Source organism: Enhydra lutris, unplaced genomic scaffold (assembly GCF_002288905.1).
Source record: "Enhydra lutris kenyoni isolate GAN:26980312 unplaced genomic scaffold, ASM228890v2 scaffoldscaffold24, whole genome shotgun sequence".
In the NCBI taxonomy this organism is placed as follows: Eukaryota; Metazoa; Chordata; class Mammalia; order Carnivora; family Mustelidae; genus Enhydra; species Enhydra lutris.
In genome coordinates this window covers 19201409-19218962 of record NW_019154108.1, presented here as the reverse complement: position 1 = coordinate 19218962, position 17554 = coordinate 19201409, and the positions used below count along the sequence as shown (strand labels likewise).

General features: G+C 46.8%; 1 protein-coding gene across 4 annotated transcripts in view; it reads right to left on the bottom strand.

Annotated features, from left to right (window-relative positions):
* Window positions 1–2302: 2302 nt before the first annotated feature.
* LOC111150870 (laminin subunit gamma 2) overlaps window positions 2303–17554 on the bottom strand; it is a 63212-nt gene continuing 47960 nt past the window's right edge. For all 4 annotated transcript variants that reach the window (XM_022508527.1, XM_022508526.1, XM_022508528.1 and 1 more), the window contains 12 exons: window positions 16522–16667; window positions 15306–15462; window positions 14838–15043; window positions 13682–13761; window positions 12437–12583; window positions 11596–11740; window positions 10735–10884; window positions 10073–10187; window positions 8680–8879; window positions 6832–6990; window positions 6640–6739; window positions 2303–3566 (listed from right to left, as the gene is read on the bottom strand). In XM_022508527.1, coding sequence (XP_022364235.1) covers window positions 3313–3566; window positions 6640–6739; window positions 6832–6990; window positions 8680–8879; window positions 10073–10187; window positions 10735–10884; window positions 11596–11740; window positions 12437–12583; window positions 13682–13761; window positions 14838–15043; window positions 15306–15462; window positions 16522–16667 — 1859 coding nt within the window. In that variant the 3' untranslated portion in view covers window positions 2303–3312. The remainder of the gene's footprint in view (window positions 3567–6639; window positions 6740–6831; window positions 6991–8679; window positions 8880–10072; window positions 10188–10734; window positions 10885–11595; window positions 11741–12436; window positions 12584–13681; window positions 13762–14837; window positions 15044–15305; window positions 15463–16521; window positions 16668–17554) is intronic.

The window sequence follows — 17554 nt, the reverse complement described above, 5'->3', positions numbered from 1 at the left end:
TGGAGTTTCTTAGGAAGCTCCATGTAGCCCATAGTGTAAAGGAAGCAGAAAAAAAAAATCTAACCTCTACTTTCCAGATGGCAAAACTGAACCACAGCAAGAATCCACAATGCTCCCATAACCCTGCAAAAACATTGAAAGAAGACATGATAAATATATCCCAGTCCTTGAGCCTCATTCCAAACATTAGACATTACTGAGTATCGTCTTCCCCTTTCCTCTGGCCTCCCAAGACTACTGACAAGAAACCACATCCTGGGATAAGATCAGAAATACATCTGCTAAGAAGTCATAGCCTATGTGCAGTTTCATCCCTTACCCTTCCCCCCAAACAGAAATCCCTGTGAGTCAAAGTAGATGATAATAGGCATAATGACTTACCAGCACAATTAATCAGAAAGCTCTCAGGGGAGAAGTACAAGAGAGTTTTCACTACCAATTAGAAATATGGATGAGAACCAGGGAGGACAACTCCCTTAACTTGACAGGGTCAGGACAGACCGGCAACAGAGGCCAAATCCTGAGTAGGCTCTCAGCCACACACCCCTTCTCTCTTCTTAGGGGTAATTTGTCAGGTCCTCAGAAATGAGGGAATCATGTCTATACCAAGGGAGTCACACGAGTCACTTTCCAATTCCCATCTCTTTTCAGAAATCATCTCCCATTTGTCAGGGAAGTCAGTCTATTACCTCCTTAACAATTTATCCCATTGAGGAATCCCTTTATGATTGCATGGTATTAACTAATGGAATCCCACACCAAGTTCCCTAGAACATGTACTGCTTAATCTCATACTTGGCAGAGACAGACGCCGATCACTAGTTACGCATTCTAATGCATTCTCCCCTTTCAAAGTGTAAAACTGCCCCTGAGACATGGCTTCTTACCAAGAGGCTATATCTCCCAGACCCCTTGCAAGTCAGATGTGGTCATAAAACTGGGTTCTGGATCATGGAACGTGAAAGAAAGTGACGTGCATCCCCTCCCAGGCCTGGCCCCTGAAAACTTTCCAGGTGTCTCCCACTTCTATGTCTTTTTCCCTTCTCACTCATTGGAATGGAAATGTTTCCCAGGGCAACCTTTGAAGTCACACGTTGTAAATGGAAGGGTTCTGGAATGACTATGTGGAGGGTCATCCTACCAACCTTCTCCCCATTTATTACAAGAGCAAGAAAAATGTCTATTGTGTTTGAGTGATGTACATTTTTAGGTCTATGTAACATAGCAGTTAATCTAACCTAATTAATAAATATATATTTCCTGGACACTAGTCGTTAATTACGGTGAGAGATTTATAGGATATATGATTTAGTATGCCAAGACAGTATTATAAATTCACTTCTAGAGAAGGTAAAACAAAGGGATCAGACCTCTCAGAATTTGTGGGGTTAATGTGGACAGGAATGGAATCTTTTCCTCAGCCACTTGGCTAGATGGCCAATTCAGGATCTTAATTTATTAGATTTTTATTTATTAAAAAACATGACAATGTACCACAAACTACTGATTTCACCTTAATTTCATAGCCAAAGAAAAAAAGACAAAAATATTAATTAAAACCCCACCCTGTTCAGGTTGTTCCAGAAATAAATCCTTCTTCATGCTTAGGAGACAGCCAATTAACTCTCATAGAGGCTTTAATGGTTGGAAAGGGCAAAACAAGACGTTCAGAAAATGTGAACTCTAGGTAGGACTCATTGCTGTTTCTGCGGCATTTTAGTTTCCATTGCTTTGGTACCTCCACCTTAGAGTTTGACAAATGAGAAACTGACCACAGGCATCTAAGAATTATTCTTTATTCAAAAACACACCACGAAAAGCCAAGAAAGTACAAAGGTGAGTCTACACCAACATCTTCCAACCCGGGATGGAATCATTTCTGTTTTTTCCAGCAATTCCCATTGGTATTGTCATGACTCAACAGTCTGTTGCAATCAGGTGTGGCAAGGGGAGGAGTGACAGCCGGAATGAGAAGAAGTGTGCACAACCCAGAGCCATCCCGGCTTTGCCAAATCCCAACTGCCCCCATGGGAGTGTCTTGCAACATATGTTCTGTTGAGAAATGAGGTTGCAAACCAGGGAGTTATTGCAATAAAAATCACTTGTATTGAACAAGAGTTGTACGTTTAAATTTATGTTTTTTAATGTTCGTCTTCATTACTAGGCAATCAACTCTGTGAGGGCAGAGACTACGTCACCACTGTACCCCAGCCTGACACACAGCAGGTACTCAATAAATACATGTTGCAAGGATGGAAGGATGGATGGAAGGATGGATGGATGGATGGATGGATGGATGGATGGATGGATGGATGGAAGGAAGGATGGAAGGATGGATGGAAGGAGGATGGAGTCTACCCAGCTCCAGTGTGAATAGCAACATTCTCTGCTATAGGGAGAGAGAGTGAGAAAATAAAACACATAGACACATACAATTTTTAGTGTTTGAAAAGTGGGATTGAATTAGGACCAGTAACTCTTCTAGATAATTGTACTTCTTTCAGTGCCCAAGTTGAATTTCTCTATCACTTTGAAACCCAAAAGTAAGTACCTTCCCAGTGTTTGTTTAGCGGTCGGAAATGCTTTAATAAAAATGTAGTCTCTAACGAGTCATGGCATCATTGGAGAAAGGATGTCACTTCCAGGTCCCAGAAGAACTCAAAGGTGGCAGGACCCAAGCAGGCACCATTGGTCCAAATGGACTAGCTTTACAGATTCTCACTCCATCACTATTCACTTCTTCCAGCTTGAAAGTGGAACACATGTTGACACACTGGGTGGTAAGTGGGAGGAACTCTGGCCAACAAGAAGCTTGCACTGGACACTTAAATAAGTCAACAGTATTTTACTGGCCACAGTGTGACTGGGCTTCACTCTCTGCTCAGACATTAAGAATTGTATGGGTGGGCAAAGTTAAAACAAATTTTCCTCTGGTCACATTACCTGAAGAATAAGCCCACTAGAGCCCAGCAGCACTGGTCCGTACTCCAGGACTCAGTCTGAGACTCTCTTGAGGCAAACACCTGGCCGTGTGGCTTGTCCTTCCATCCAGTCCACCCTTCAGGGTCCAGGCCCTTGGCCAGTCTCATACCCAGTGCTATCTTCCCACTGCCCAGCATCCGGAAACCAGCAGTATCACACTGGTGAAAGAAGACGTTGATCTGGCCAAATTCTCGGGGATGGGGTCGGGTTCAGTGGACCTGAACATGCCCATTCAACGTGCTCAAATGGTCTCCATCCCACCCCAGCCACAGGAGGTGGCTCTTGAGTTCTGTATCCCAAGAGCCTCCGCGAGCAGTCTCTACAGCAGATTCACTGTTGCTCGAGAGCCTGCGTGTTGTAGCAGCCTGGAGGGAGGCTGTCTCTGATGTTCTCCAGGTTCTTCACGTCGGCGAGAATCCCGTCTATGCTCATCTCCAGCACATGGAGGCGGCCCTGCTGCCGACGGGCTCTCTCTTCCAGCTCCGCCATCAAGGGCCTCAGCTGGCTGTTGATCTGGGCCTTGGCCCGGAAGAGCTTCTGCTCCAGTAAGGTCAGCTTCTCTTCGTCCACACTGCCAGGCTGACCTATTTGAGGGCATGAGAAAGGAGTTAACATAGAAGGGCTGTGGTTAGATCTCCTAGAACACGCGTGGGCCCTCTAGACCCTTAAGTGGTGGGCCTGGAGGAAACGGTATGCCATATTTTTCTACGGGCATCTGCCTAGCTCAGGCGGTGGAGCATGTGACTGTTGATCTCAGGGTTGTGAGTTCAAGCCCCACAGGTGGTGTGGCATTTACTTAAAATAAAAAACTTTAAACTAAAAAAAAAAAAAAAGACTTATTTTGCATTGGGAATAATACAGAAAATATTCCGAGAGCGCTAGCTAGTTACAAGCTACGAACAGCCCAGTTCAAGCCTCTGAGCTCTATAGTTAAGAAACAGGAAGGTTGGATTTCTCCTTTCACATCGGCGCCCACTGTTCATGCTCTGAAAGCATGAAGGCTGAAGGTCACAGAAGACTGAACACCGTCCAAGGTGTCTGCCCAGCACAGCTCACCCTGAGATCAAGACCAACTCCGAACTATGTTTACTGAACTACCCTTAGGAAATATCTTGCTATTTTCCATGAGAAGACCTTTAGAGACTGGTTGGGCTTTTGGGTTTCTAGAGGCCAAGGTATGCTTTGCTACTTGGAGGATAGATTCCAGCTGTTTGGAAATGATACGAGACTTCATTCTGGCCTGAGTCCGTGGGAATCCGGCTAGATGCTCGTTTATTTCCCATATGAAATGCAGTCCTATTTGTACAGGTATGTTTCACCCACACACAATCTAAAACTAACGTCAGCATGAAGGGCCCCTGGCCAGACCTGTTTGATGTGAATAGGGCCTGTGTGACCTTTGGTCAATTCAAACTCAAGGTCAGGTTGCCTCCACATCTGAGCTGCAGTGATCGCACTGGCCCGCCCGACTTTATCGTGCCTGGGGTGACGACATGGTGACGGGCCCAGGACTCCAGGGAGCAAACAGGAGGAACAGCAGCATAACAGAAAGGGAGAGCACTGGTCCTTCTCCAAGGAGCAGGGCGGAATTCCAGCAGGTGGGGGTCTATGCCATGCCGAGAAAGTTGAGGAAGTTTGGGAACACAACAACCATGTCCACGGAGGGGCAGCCCAAGCTGCTCACAGAAGGGGCAGGAACACTGGCCACGAAAGGATCTCACTTTGAATCCCACCTCCACAGTTTACTAGGTGATCCCTGGGACACGATCAACCTCTCTGAGCCTCAGTGGATGGCTCCGTGAGATAAAATAATAATAAAAAAATAAATAAATAAAACTCATCTCAAAAGACCTTTCAAAGCTATAAGTGATATTACACCAGAGAACACCTGGCAGAGCCCCGGATGTCCGGTAAATGTTTAACAATTCCCACCAACCACTCCCCACACTCGCAGCTTCTCTTGAAAGGCCCTATTGGTTTCATTACTTTTTTCAGAACTGAAACAAAGCTGCTAAAATCTCCACTGGGAAGTTGGGTTTTTTTTTTTTTTTTGATTGTTGTTTTTTTTTAACCCTTAGAGGGTCTTTACTCTTTGGGGCTTATTAGACCACAAAGCAGAGTCATCAGTTTAACAAAACAGACAGTATTATCTCCCGAGGTGAGGTGAGTGAGCACGGTACTCCACAGAAAAATCGGATTTTGAAGTCCTTCAGCTGGGTGGCACCTGGGGGCTCAGTTGTCAGCTCAGGTCATGATCCCAGGGTCCTGGGTTCAAGCCCTGCCCCTGCTCGGCGGGGAGCCTACTTCTCCCTCTCCCACTCACCTTGCTTGTGTTCCCTCTCTGGCTGTGTCTCTCTCTATCAAACAAATAAATAAAATCTTAAAAAAAACCAAAAAGTTCTTCAACTGGGGCACCTCAGTGGCTCAGTCGTTTAAGCATCTGTCTGTCTTTCACTTAGACCCTGATTCCAGGCTCCTGGGATGGAGCTCCGTGTTGGGCTCCCTGCTTGGCAGGGAGTCTGTTCCTGACCTCTCCCTCTGCCCCCCACCCCTGCATGCTGTGCTCTCTCTCTCAAAATAAATAAATAAATAAATAAATAAATAAATAAATAAATAAATATCTTAAAAATAAATAAATAAAGTGGTTCCACTGAATCTAAAAGGTAGAACCAAGCTTTTTCCAGAATGTTGCTGGGATCTGTGATTGAATCCCTTGGTCCCTATCTGCTGCAGTCTACGCTTGATAAAACAGGCTAAATGAGGGTTTGCCATCAGTTTTACCAATCCAGAATGTTAATCCTCATAACGTTTCTCCCCCCCCCCCAGGGGAGGGGTTCTGTAAATCTGAATTCTGGCCGCCCTGTGCCATCAAATCTATTTTGTCTGAAAATTTTGCAGTATCTCAGGTACCTACCACCTTTACATTTCTTCTGGGCTCCTAACCAGGCAGGTCAAGTTCCCACAACTGGTTGTATCAAGGTATAACTGCTGGCTGGGGACAAACAGCAGAACCAGCAAGTGACTCTTGACTTCACAGGCTGTGGAAGAATCTCCCCTCAACCCCCACCCCCCACCCCACTGCCTCAGGGCTCAGGCTCTGTCACCTGCCTCCTCCATTCCTTCCGACCTTTCCCAAGTGGTCTCGCCCCACCTTTTGCCTAACCAAGACTCCTCCACTCACTCCCACCCTCCACTTCGTGGCCTTTCTGCAGTCTACAGCGATGATGTTACTCCTCTGCCCACAACCGCCCACAAGCTTCTCAGGAACAAGGTCAGAACCCTTAGCAGGCCTGTCTGACTGTCTCGTCTTCTCTTGAGCTGTGAAGTTTGAATACTTCCTCCACAGTCTGCCGTGGGATGGGCAAGACATGGTCAACCTCTTTGTGCTTCAAGGCACCTTCCCTAAATGCACCCAGATCTCTGAGCTATAAACCTTCACCTCCAAGGGCAATAGGTACTCAGTGACCCATCTTTAGATGGTAAAATCGAGTCCAGAAAATATAAAGTTGTGTGCCTGAAGCATCTGGGCCCAGAAATAAAGCAAATTTCTGATACTCTTGCGGGTACCCTATGGTTTCTGCTCAGTGGGGCTAGTTCTATCATCTTCCAGGGCAGCCCTGGAGCACACAGCTGGAAGCTTACAGATAGCCCACATACTTATCAAGTGTAGGATGCTGTCCAGTGAGTTGAGGGTGTCTTGGATCGTAGCTCCAGCATTCTTGGCTCTGTTGTCAACTCTTTGGGCTTCTGTAATTACCTAAAGAAAAAGAAATACAAAGCAGTCTTGAAAGGGTGTCTCTCATGTTGGCAGGTTTAAAAGAATCTCCCGTGAGAACGATGGGAACTGACCATCTGTACCGCGTCCGTATCCAGGTCAAACTCTTGCTCCTTCCTCGCCAGCTCTCCGTCCACATCCCTCACCTCGCCCTTCAGAGTGGCCAGTCCCTTCTCCATGGCCAAGGCTCCATCTGCTGTCACATTGGCTTCCAAGTTCAGACTTCCTATCTCCTGGGAAAAGAAAGGGAGCCAGGGATGGGAGGAGAGCGAGGGGTGAGGCACAAAAACATCCCAGGGACAAAGAGCGAAAAAATAAACAGCTGCAGCCAGACCCCGATGCAATAATTTAGACGCACAAGAGTCAGACTCGGAGACACACCCGTGCCCAAGCTCTGCTTCCAACGAATTAAGTGGGGGCATGTCTGTGGAGACTAGGAGCGTCAGCAGTGAGACGCTGATTTCCTCTCAGGTCAACGCTCATCAAAAAAGTGAATGCCATAAAAACAATTTGGGAAAACCCAGAGGGTGAGAAATTCACATCATTTCTTGTCATAGTTCTTTGCTGCCACAGTCTTTTGAGCAACTTTACTAGGATCCTTGAGAGACAGTGGAGTTCGAGGTGCAGAGAAGGAATGGGCTACAGCTGTGGCTTTTCTTTTAATTGGGACAAAGTTTATCAATACCTTTACACCCATAAGCTGTTACTAAACATCAAATTGCAGGTGTCTCTGTGCCAGAAGCTATATAAAGAGAGCCACATGAAATTGGTCTCTACCCTCAAGGGACTTAAAATTAGAAATTATTCTTGCAAATTACTACGTGGTCCAAAAGTGAGGTCAAACAGTCCAGATACAAAGAGTTCCCTCCGGGCTTTCCAGAGTTGCATAAGCATTTTAGAAGTCATGCCTAAATGAGAGTTATGAAGCTCTCTCCCAGCTGAGAAGCACAGCCTGTACCGTAGCATTTCACGTGGGGGTTGCAGGATATCTAGTCTACCTCCCTCATTACATGGAGTGTTCCTTGAAGAGAAGGCCTGGGTCTTTCCCATCTTCGTATTCCCAGCAACAAGCACAGTGCTGGCATGTAGTGGAAGGGAATAAAATGAATACGCCATGCTTAGACATAGAAAATAGACATAAGGGAACCAGGACTCCAGAATTTCATAATCTGGACTCCAACACTGATGATTGTTGTTATGGGGTTGAATGGTGTCCTCAAAAGGATATGCTGATGTCCTACACCCCAGGACCTCAGAACATGACCTGATTAGGAAGTTGCAGATTCAATTACTTAAGATAAGGTTATACTGGAGCCCAGGGGGCCCCTAATCCCCTAATTCAAAATGACCAGTGCCATCACAAGAGGGGTCAGAGATACCTAGGAAGAAAACCCCCCTGTGATGACAGAGGCAGAGATTGGAGTGACACCTCTGTAAACTGAGGAGCACTAAGGAGTGACCGTCACCAGCAGAAGCTAGGAAGAGGCAGGCAAGGTTTCTATCCAAGAGCCTCGGAGGGGCTATGGCTCTGCTGACATCTTGGTTTCTGACTTCTAGCCTCCAGAGCTGAGAGAGAACAAACTTCTCTTGTTTCCAGCCGTCTCCTCTGTGGTCCCTTGTTACAGTTGCTCTAGGAAATTCATGCAAGAGTTGATACCAAAAAAACCAATCTTGGATGGTTCCTCTCTTGGTATGGTCCAAAAAGGGAGCTAAAAATGAAGGCCCTCGCTCTCAGTCCATGACAGCCTCGTGAATCAACCCACAAAAGGGGGCACGTAAGTGGCTCTGGTGTTGCCATGGACCGGGGACTCCTCGGGACTCTGAGGTCTAGGCGTCAAAATGAGCCCGAAGCTCTCTCCTTTCCCACATGACCTTTGCGTTTGCGGCTGCTCGTGCCAACCTGTATTTCAATTTCTCTTTACCTGCTCTATCTTGTCAGTGATCTCCAGCGCCTCCCTGGCTGCGGTCTTTGCCCTCTGGGCGTCCGTGGCGGCACCGCCCAGGGCTGTCTCTGCTTGCTTGGTTTTGTCACTGGCATCTTCGACCCTCTGGCTGATGTAGGAGAGTCTCTTCATGGCCTCTTCTGCTTCTGCTTTTTTGTCTTCGACCTGCAGGTCAAACTCTGAAATGAAGACAAGAAAAAGTTGCCATGAAGATGAAAAGTGACTTATGAAACTTACGAATGAAATTGAATGGGGCTGAAGTTTTTAAGAAAAATCCCAGGAAGAGAGTTATGACTGCTTGGGGGCAAGAGTGTGAGAAGATTTAACTGTTACTGCCCTTTATTAATATATATATATATACATATATATATATATATATATATAAATATATTATTTATTTGTTGGAGAGAGAGAGAGAGAGTGCGTGAGCTAGAGCACAAGCAAGGGGAGCTGCAGAGGCAGAGGGAGAAGCAGCCTCCCCACTGAGCAGACAGTCTGATGCAGGAGATGCAGGACTCCATCCAAGCACCCTGGGATCATGACCTGAGCTGAAGGTAGACACTTAGCTGACTGAGCCACCTAGCAGAAAGCATCTTAAAGAAGGCACTGAAAGGGCCATGATTAGGTTGTTGCTTAGAGAAACTGACAATCAGCCTGCCCTGGGTCTCCACCTAAGACCCCAAAGTAGATCAGAAATAGGTAAACTCTTTGAAGCCCAAAGTTTCAAGCCAGAGCCTTGAACCTGAAGGTGCCAGTGTCGAGAGCTGGAGGTTGAACAGAATGGGTAGTAGGGAAGACCTTCCTGTAAGAAAATCCCAAGACTTTAGAAATGCTTCTTTTTTGTTCTTGAGTGAAGAAACCTAAATTGTAACCAAATCTCTGCAAGGCACAGACCCACATTTCCTGGGATGCAGGTGCTGTGAGAGTTCCGCTATCTTCACCACAAAGAAACCACATTGACTCTATGTTGGAACCAACCAGGCCACCAGAGAAAAGGAAAACTGTCTGTGTCGTAGTAGGATGCTGGATCTGTGAAGGACCTTAGAGATCCTTTAACTCAACCTCCTTTCTTTAAAGAAGAAGACATTAGGGTCTGGAAAGCCTGGGACTGGCCTAAGGTCACACAGTGCGCTCAGAGCCGTCATGCGGCCCAGCCAAGTTCCATCAGAACTCAAGCCTCCTGACATCGAGCTAAATTCGTTCCATTACATCAAATGTTAATACAACTTCTTTCTTTAGGAAGATACTTATTAAGTGTCTGTGACTATCCCAATGTAGCTATCATTTCGAGAGATACACAGAGATTCAAAATAAATTAAAGTTGTGGTTATTCCTTTAACATATTAAGCGACCTGAACCATGAAATGTTTACCTCGGAGGTTTTTCAGGATGTTCTCAACTTCATAAAAAGTGGCATTGCCCATACTTAGTGCTTCTTGGGCCCTGCTTTTAGCAAGGTTGGCCCGGGAAAGCAGCTGATCTGATGTCTGTAAACAGGCAGACAGAATAAGATTAGAGTAAATGTAACACACACTCAGGAAGAGCATTTGGGCCGGCAGAATGACTCGGACACAGTTCTCTTCGCGACAACAGAGTGCTGTGATTCCCCAGACGGTCTAGGGGTGCTGTCGGAAAGCCCCCCACAATCCGGGACGGAGCAAACTCTGTAACCCAACGGCACAGCCTGGATACAGAACAGTCTCAAACTCTAGTCCACTATCAAGGACAAGTGCAGTTTTGCAAACAATTTTATACTCTAGAGACTTCCTAAAGCCAAGCTAATAGAAGAAGCTGGAGCATAACTGAACTCCAGAGGCCTGAGTCCTATTCCTAGGTGGAGGGCGGATTCAGTGGGCGGGACCAGAACTGATTAGATCAAGCTGTCCGCATCTCAGTTACTCCCTCTACGAGCAGTGGTACCGAGCCCTCCAGAGACTTTTCTGTGGTTGTGTACTGATGGCCTCTTGCCATATTCATTCATATGGCAGGCATCCACTACCTGTTTGTGGAGTGAGTGAATTAAAAAAAGGATACCTGTCTCCCATTCTTTCCATTCTGTAAGAGCTGCTGGGTTTCTTCTTCCCAGTTTCCCAGACTGCTTTGCACATGCTTGAACTCATCCATACGCCTAGTCACCAGGCTTGAGAGAGCACCAGTTTTTTGTTCGAACTTCTTCACTTCTAGCTGTAAGTCCAAAGAAATGCAGGAGTCGGACTTGCTGCCCAGTAGTCACCACACCAGCTTTCTTAGGAGCTGGTGTCACTGTTTGAAAACAGCAATCCCAACATAAAACCTAACAGAAATGAAAGAATGTGCCTATCGATAGTCAGACGGTAGTTTCCCCAAGCGTCTCTCTCTCTCTTTTAAAATTTTACATGTTGGTTTATACACGCGTGGAAACATTTTTGTGGGAATCACTGTGAATGCTTTTTGTGTGGGTAGAAAGCTGCATCTTCTTAATCTAATAAGTTTCTAATAGTTAAAGAAATGAACCGCAGAAACAATGTAAAACTTCTAAGAACAGAAGTCTTCCAAATGGCTGTACATAGAAATGTACTGTAGTCTGGACCTAAATGTGAATACCAAGCTTTAGCTTGAATAATTTCCCACAAGTTTCAGTAGTCCCCAAAACTAAGGAGGAGATATAAAATTGTTATCCACTAATAGGTTCAGGATGTGGGCTAAGGCTTTTTCAGAGGCAAAGAATGGAGTTTCAGAACAAGGAAATTGTTAACAAGAAGAATATTCTTCCTAATCTAACATAAAAGGGTCCCGTGGAGGAAAAGCTGAAGGACTGAACCATAGTAAAGAACCCCCCCCCCCCCCGCCGCCGCCCTGAGAAGCAGGCACGTGGCCCTTTTTCTGTCCATCCAGCACATCACCACGTGCCCTTACCTGAAAAGACTGATCACTGACTCCTGCCAGCTGAGACACGGCATTGAGAAGGCGAAGACTGTGCTGGTAAGACCTATCTGCTTCAACGTCAGTTTGAGTGGCCTCCCCCGACAGTCCCTGGGCCAGGGACTTGGCCTTCTCCAACCTGCAGGGCAGGCAAAAAGAGAACTTGGAGGAACGACTGTTTTTTTTTTTTTTTTTATTAAAAGGCGCCTGGGTGGCTCAGTGGGTTGGGCCTCTGCCTTCGGCTCGGGTCATGATCCCGGGGTCCTGGGATCGAGCCCCACATCGGGCTCTCTGCTCGGCGGGGAGCCCGCTTCCTCCTCTCTCTCTCTGCCTGCCTCGCTGCCTACCTGTGATCTCTATCTGTCAAATAAAAAAAAAAAAAATCTAAAAGCATTTATCCTGTTGGGTAAAAAGTATGTCGCTGCAGTTATCAGAAGAACCCAAATGAAGTTTTGTGCCAGACATGTGTCCCTCTCCACAAGCTAAACATAAGCCTTAAAGTGTATTCAGGTTGGGTCTGAAGGATTCAGCCCAAGTTTCCCAAGTCTTGATAATATATTCTTCCCACATCCTTCATGTCGTCAGATGGATTTACTCACATCCTCCAACCACCACTTCTCCAAGCATTGCAATCTCTCAGTCAAAACCCAAGTGTTACTCAGTCTTTTCTTCTTCCAGACATAAAGACCTGTCCCTTCCCCGAGATTAACACTCTCGTTCTCTCGTCCCTCAGGACTGCTTTCTTTAAAGGAAGCACGGTACCCCTCAGATATGGCCTGTGCTCCGCAGACAGATGAGGACTAGCTTGGTGCGTGCGAGGACACGTCAAACATACTTTCCCATGAGCCCTTGCACCGCGGAGCCATCCAGGCTGCCTCTGCCTCCTTCCCGCAGGGCGTTGTGGGCCAGCGACAGCGCCTGTTTGAGGTCGTCCTGGGTTTCCCTGACCAGCTGCTCCATGTCACTGGCTGACCCAACATGGCTGAAAGGATTCAAAACAAAGAATTTGAGTTTTCTTAGCAAAGGGCTTCCTTTAGGTCTTTGGTCAGAAGGAAGAGAGAGGAGTACAGGGAACTGGTTTGCCAAGAAAGGCCAAACAGAATTGACCCAGACTGGACGGAATTAGAGGAGCTGTCAGGAAGCAGGAGGTGTTCTGGAGATGGAGCTCTTGTCTTAGATCCCAGTTCGTGATCTTTCGGTCTATAGGGTAACCAGGGGGAGTGGGGCGTGGGGCAGGGAGACGGGTGTGAGCAGTCTCAGGGGGAAGAAGTATTGCATTTATAAGCTCTTTTGTGCCGGGAGAAACCCCAAGGTCTTATTTCGTCCAGGACCCAGCCTCCCCTTCACTTTTGCTGCAACCCTACATTGGGTCCACCACCAGAGGGAACAGAGCCTGTCCATGAAGGTCCCCCAAATGCTTACGAAGTGATAAAAACAAAAAACAACAGAGCAACCAAAAACAAACTCAGGAGGCAGTGTATTCCACGAAACACAAATCAGCCTCTTTCACTGACTGAATTCCATGTGGGATTAGCAGAGCCTGCCACCCTGCTGGGAGCCAACCTCTTCTCCATGGTGGGATTTACAGTCAGGCAAGGACTAGGGAGCTGCCAGTTACCACTGGGGCCCTGCAGAGCCGGTTATGGGGAGGAGGTTCCCTCTCTGCAGTCTTGGCCCCCACAGGCTAGCAAACAACGGGTTGCTACTTGTTCCCAGGCTCCATGTGGGAGCCTGGGAGTCCCTCAAAGCTGCAGAACGTTCTTTTCCAGAGGCTGATTCATTTCACAGGGCCCGAAAAATCCCATCTGACACACAGCAGAGCCATACTGTGAGTCATAGAAAAATCCAAGTAAAAAATCACCCCCACCCCAGACACTTGCCAAGTGACCATGCCCAGTGGCCACTCACATAGGCTAAAAGCCAAGAGGTTAAAAAAAAAAAAAAAAAAAAAAAGGCTTCAAAGCAAGGAAATGGCTGCAAAGGTCCCGGAGGTAATGATATGCTGCTTAGGTCCTGAATACCCTACGGTCTTGTTCAAGTCTGGCCTTGCAGAGATAGTCTGAAGCAGCAGTCCACTTACCTATCTGCCAGTCTTGTGGCCTCCTGGGCCAGGCTTTTAAAACCATTTGGCCCCATGTAGCGCTCTGGGGGAGGAATGTTCTGCGGAAAAAGGAGACTTGGTTAAAGCTTTGCACTCAGCCCCGGAGCCTAGGTAGCTCAGGTCAGGATCTCAGGGCTGTGAGATTGAGCCCATGCGGGGCTCCCAGGTCTGCGGGGATCTGCCTGAGATTCTTTCCCTGTCCCTCTCCCTCAGCCCTTCCTCTTGCTAGCTCTCTCCCTCTCAAATAAATAAATAAATCTTTAAAAAAAAGAATAAGGTAAAAGTCCAATTTTAAAAAGCTTCTGTAAATAGACATATTCATTTAAAAATACATACACACTAATAGTATTTTCATATGTATTTAAAGTCAACAATATAGACCAAGTTTTGATGATGGTTATTTCCTAATAACGGGATCCCAGGGAATTTTTATTTATTTTCCAAGTTCTCTACAACAAACATTATTTTTGTAATAAGGGAAATTCTTTAAATCCTTCATTTCATCAGCATAATATCTGACTATCTTCCAGTCTCCTTTATTTGTCTTCTACCCACCCACTCACATTATTGTCGACATCGGCTTCTTTACTGAAAAAGAGACGAGAGCTCACTCAGATCGCTCCCTGCTACCACACTACAAATGACATCAGTAAGAAAAATCAGCCTGCCAGCAATTTTTTCCCTTTTCAGAATCCTGTCTTCACTGGATTCCTTCCTTCTTTCCACCATCCCTCCCGTTTCATTTGTTCACGTGTTTGTTTCTTCGTTCACGCAGCAAATGCGTGTCACAGCCCCGCACCATGCCGGGGACCGAGAACGCACACATGAGCAGAACCAAATCCTGCCCGCTAGGAGCTGACAAGCGAGGAGATACGCAGCCAGGAGGGAGAGGAAAAGGGGCCAACGTGAGGTTACGGTTCGCAAGAAATGAGCTGGGAAGAAGAACAGAAATGCAGTAAAATGGGAAATTGCAGAAAACCCAAGAACACGAGAAACAGGTACGAGAGAGACGGAACAGGCGTTTCAAGGAAGAGAAGTCCAGTCTCTACCGGATAGACCGAGAAAGGTGAGCGACCGCAGGTGGGTCCCCCGATACGGCCGTGATCCTCGGTACCCGGAACCCGGGGACACCTACGGTGTTTCTCAGGGAAGCCTCGCTCTCCTGCAGGCTCCGGTGCACCTGCGTGAGCAGGCTGCGTGTGTCCTGAACTCGGGTCTGATACTGACTGCCCAGGGCCCGGATTCTTTCCACGGCCGTCTTGAGGTCGTTGAGACGGTTCCGGTAGGTGTTCCCTTCGCTCCTTGCCTTGGCCAGCTGGAGACCGAGAGATTTACTAGCCCCTGGTACCAAGAAGGAAAAGGAGGATGAGCACTTTCAGAGCCAGCGCAGGGGAATCTGATACGTGGGACGGTTGGACGAGTGACTTTGACTGGCTAATGGCAGAAGGGTGACAACCCAGTCAGCGAATGCAGACAGCCACTCTCTTATCGCCATCACGCGGGTCCCAGGAGAGTCAGAGACAGTCCTTTGATCTCTGCAAGTGCTGGACAAAGACACCCCTGAACTGATACCCAACAGAAGATTATAAATTCCTTTCGTCACCTTCTGTGATCTGGGCTTCTCTCAGAAGGTCCCGCAAGGCCTGCTCAGCCTGTCGCATCCTGCCTTCCAGCTCTGGGCTGGGCACCGCTCCGCCATCGCCCTGAGCCCTGGAGACCAGGGCCTCCAGTCTCTGGAGCTGCTGCAGAAACTGGTCCATCTGAAACCACACAGGAAAGAGGATCAGAACAGAGGGTGATCACAGCCTGATACCAGGAACTCAGGAGAGAAGAGCTTAAAACCCAGAGATGCTTGGCACATGACAATCGTTAAAGGCACGAGAGCCTAGATTCGCCGAGTTTGAAACCTGGCCCCACTACTCATTAGCTGTCAGCATGACCTTACGCAAGTCACTTTCATTATCCATGAGATGGGGATAATTATAATATCTCATAGTTATTACTTGGACTAAGCGAGTTCGTATTGGGATAGTACTTGGAACAGTGTGCGGAATGAAGAAAATACAATAGAGGGCAGGCTAAAGAGATAAATGAAGAAAAACAAAAACAAAAACAAAAAACAAGTTGAGTTTTTTCTACCTTTGGGGTTCTGTTTGGGCCTTTTCTTCCTCCACCCTCCACCCCAGCAAACTAATAAAGAACAATTAACAACAACATCAGTTTCATTCTTCTCTGGAATGTGAATGAGAAATTTCTGGAGGCTAGTCTTGTTTGAGCAGCCTTGACACCTTCTGGACTCCTCATATTGTCTCCGTATTTATGTTTTTCTTTATTTGTTTTAGAAATCTCTTGAAAAATTATCCAGCTAGGAAGTGGCATGTTATAAGTGGAAAGGGTACTGAGCTGTCTCCACAAACATTTGCAATTTTTCTGTCACGTGGCCAGGTGGAACTGGGGAATTCTGGGTGGGACTCTTGGTTCCACATGGCCACGTGATGGAAAAATTGCAAACATTTGTAGAGGCTTTGCTCAGGGACTGACATCAGAATACTGTCTCTCACAAATTGCGTCCTCAAGAGAACTAAATGAGACAGTATCTGCAAAAGGGATCTTGATGATGGTGCATATAAGAGCCTAAACCTGTAGTATTATTATGACTGCATGGAAACTTTTTTTAATACAGCAATTTTTAAAGAAAGAAATAGTAACCTCCACCCTCATCCCTGGGAGACTCGGAGGGTCCCAGATTTGTGACGGATGCACCTAGCAGACACCTAACGATTTTACTCATGGGGCTGAGGGATGGGTAGAACGCACACCTGAGTCTTCACTTGATTATAGCAAGCGGGACAGCTGGTTAGTGCCGCGTGCTCACAGTTGAGGCCGCCAAATCCCGGCTTGCAAACACAGCTGCCATCATTTCTACACTCCCCAGGCTCGGAGCCCGCTGGGTTGCAGTTACAAGCTAGAGACAAAAGACAGACAAACAGAAAGCATTCCTATCAAGCTAGTTCTAGAAACTGGAGGTGTAGCAAAGATAAAGGGAAGAAGTTCAAATCCCCAATGGCGAAGAATCCTTCTTTGCCCTTGTCAGTTCACACTGTGCTAGATTCATCTCTTGTCTGTGTCTCCGAGCACACTTCTAATACAGACAGATCTCAGGAATCATCTAGACGTTTGTTTGCTGTGGCTGTGGATAAAGAGCTCTTCCAACAGTCCATGCTTTCTGGTGGCACTTATTTTTTTTTCTTCCCATTAAATTGTGAGCCTGTTGGATATTCCGTAGGCACTCTAGCTTTGCCCCAAAGGGGAACAACATGTCCTCTGGGCCTATTACATGCCGGATGTCATCTCCCCTTATTTTACAGATGAGGACTATGAGCTCAGAGAGGTTGAGTAATCTATCCGAGTCACACAGCAAGCCAATGGCAAGCCAGAATGAGAGCTTGGAAGAGGCATTGCTCTTTTCCTCTTGCTCTGCTGCCTTTGACATAGGAAACACAGTAAAAAGAGCAGTGCCTTTATGCATTAATATTGATTGCGCACCTAGCATATGCCACACTGTTCTAGGAGCTGAGGATGTACAGTGGGTGAGGGAGTTACAGTGACCCTCTGGGCTGCTCTACGGCACTCATAAAACACTTGGCACACGGTGATATGATCACATGACGAAGTATACTGTCATTATTGCTTATATACTTGTGTGTCTTCCTTATTAGCATACAGTCTCTCTGGGGGCTGGAACTGACTTACAGCCTCAGTCTGTAGCCCCACATGGGGCCCCCGGTAGGAGCTTGCCAACAGATAGTGAAGTGAAGGAATGTACGGTCTAAAGCCAGTGAGGTCTCCATT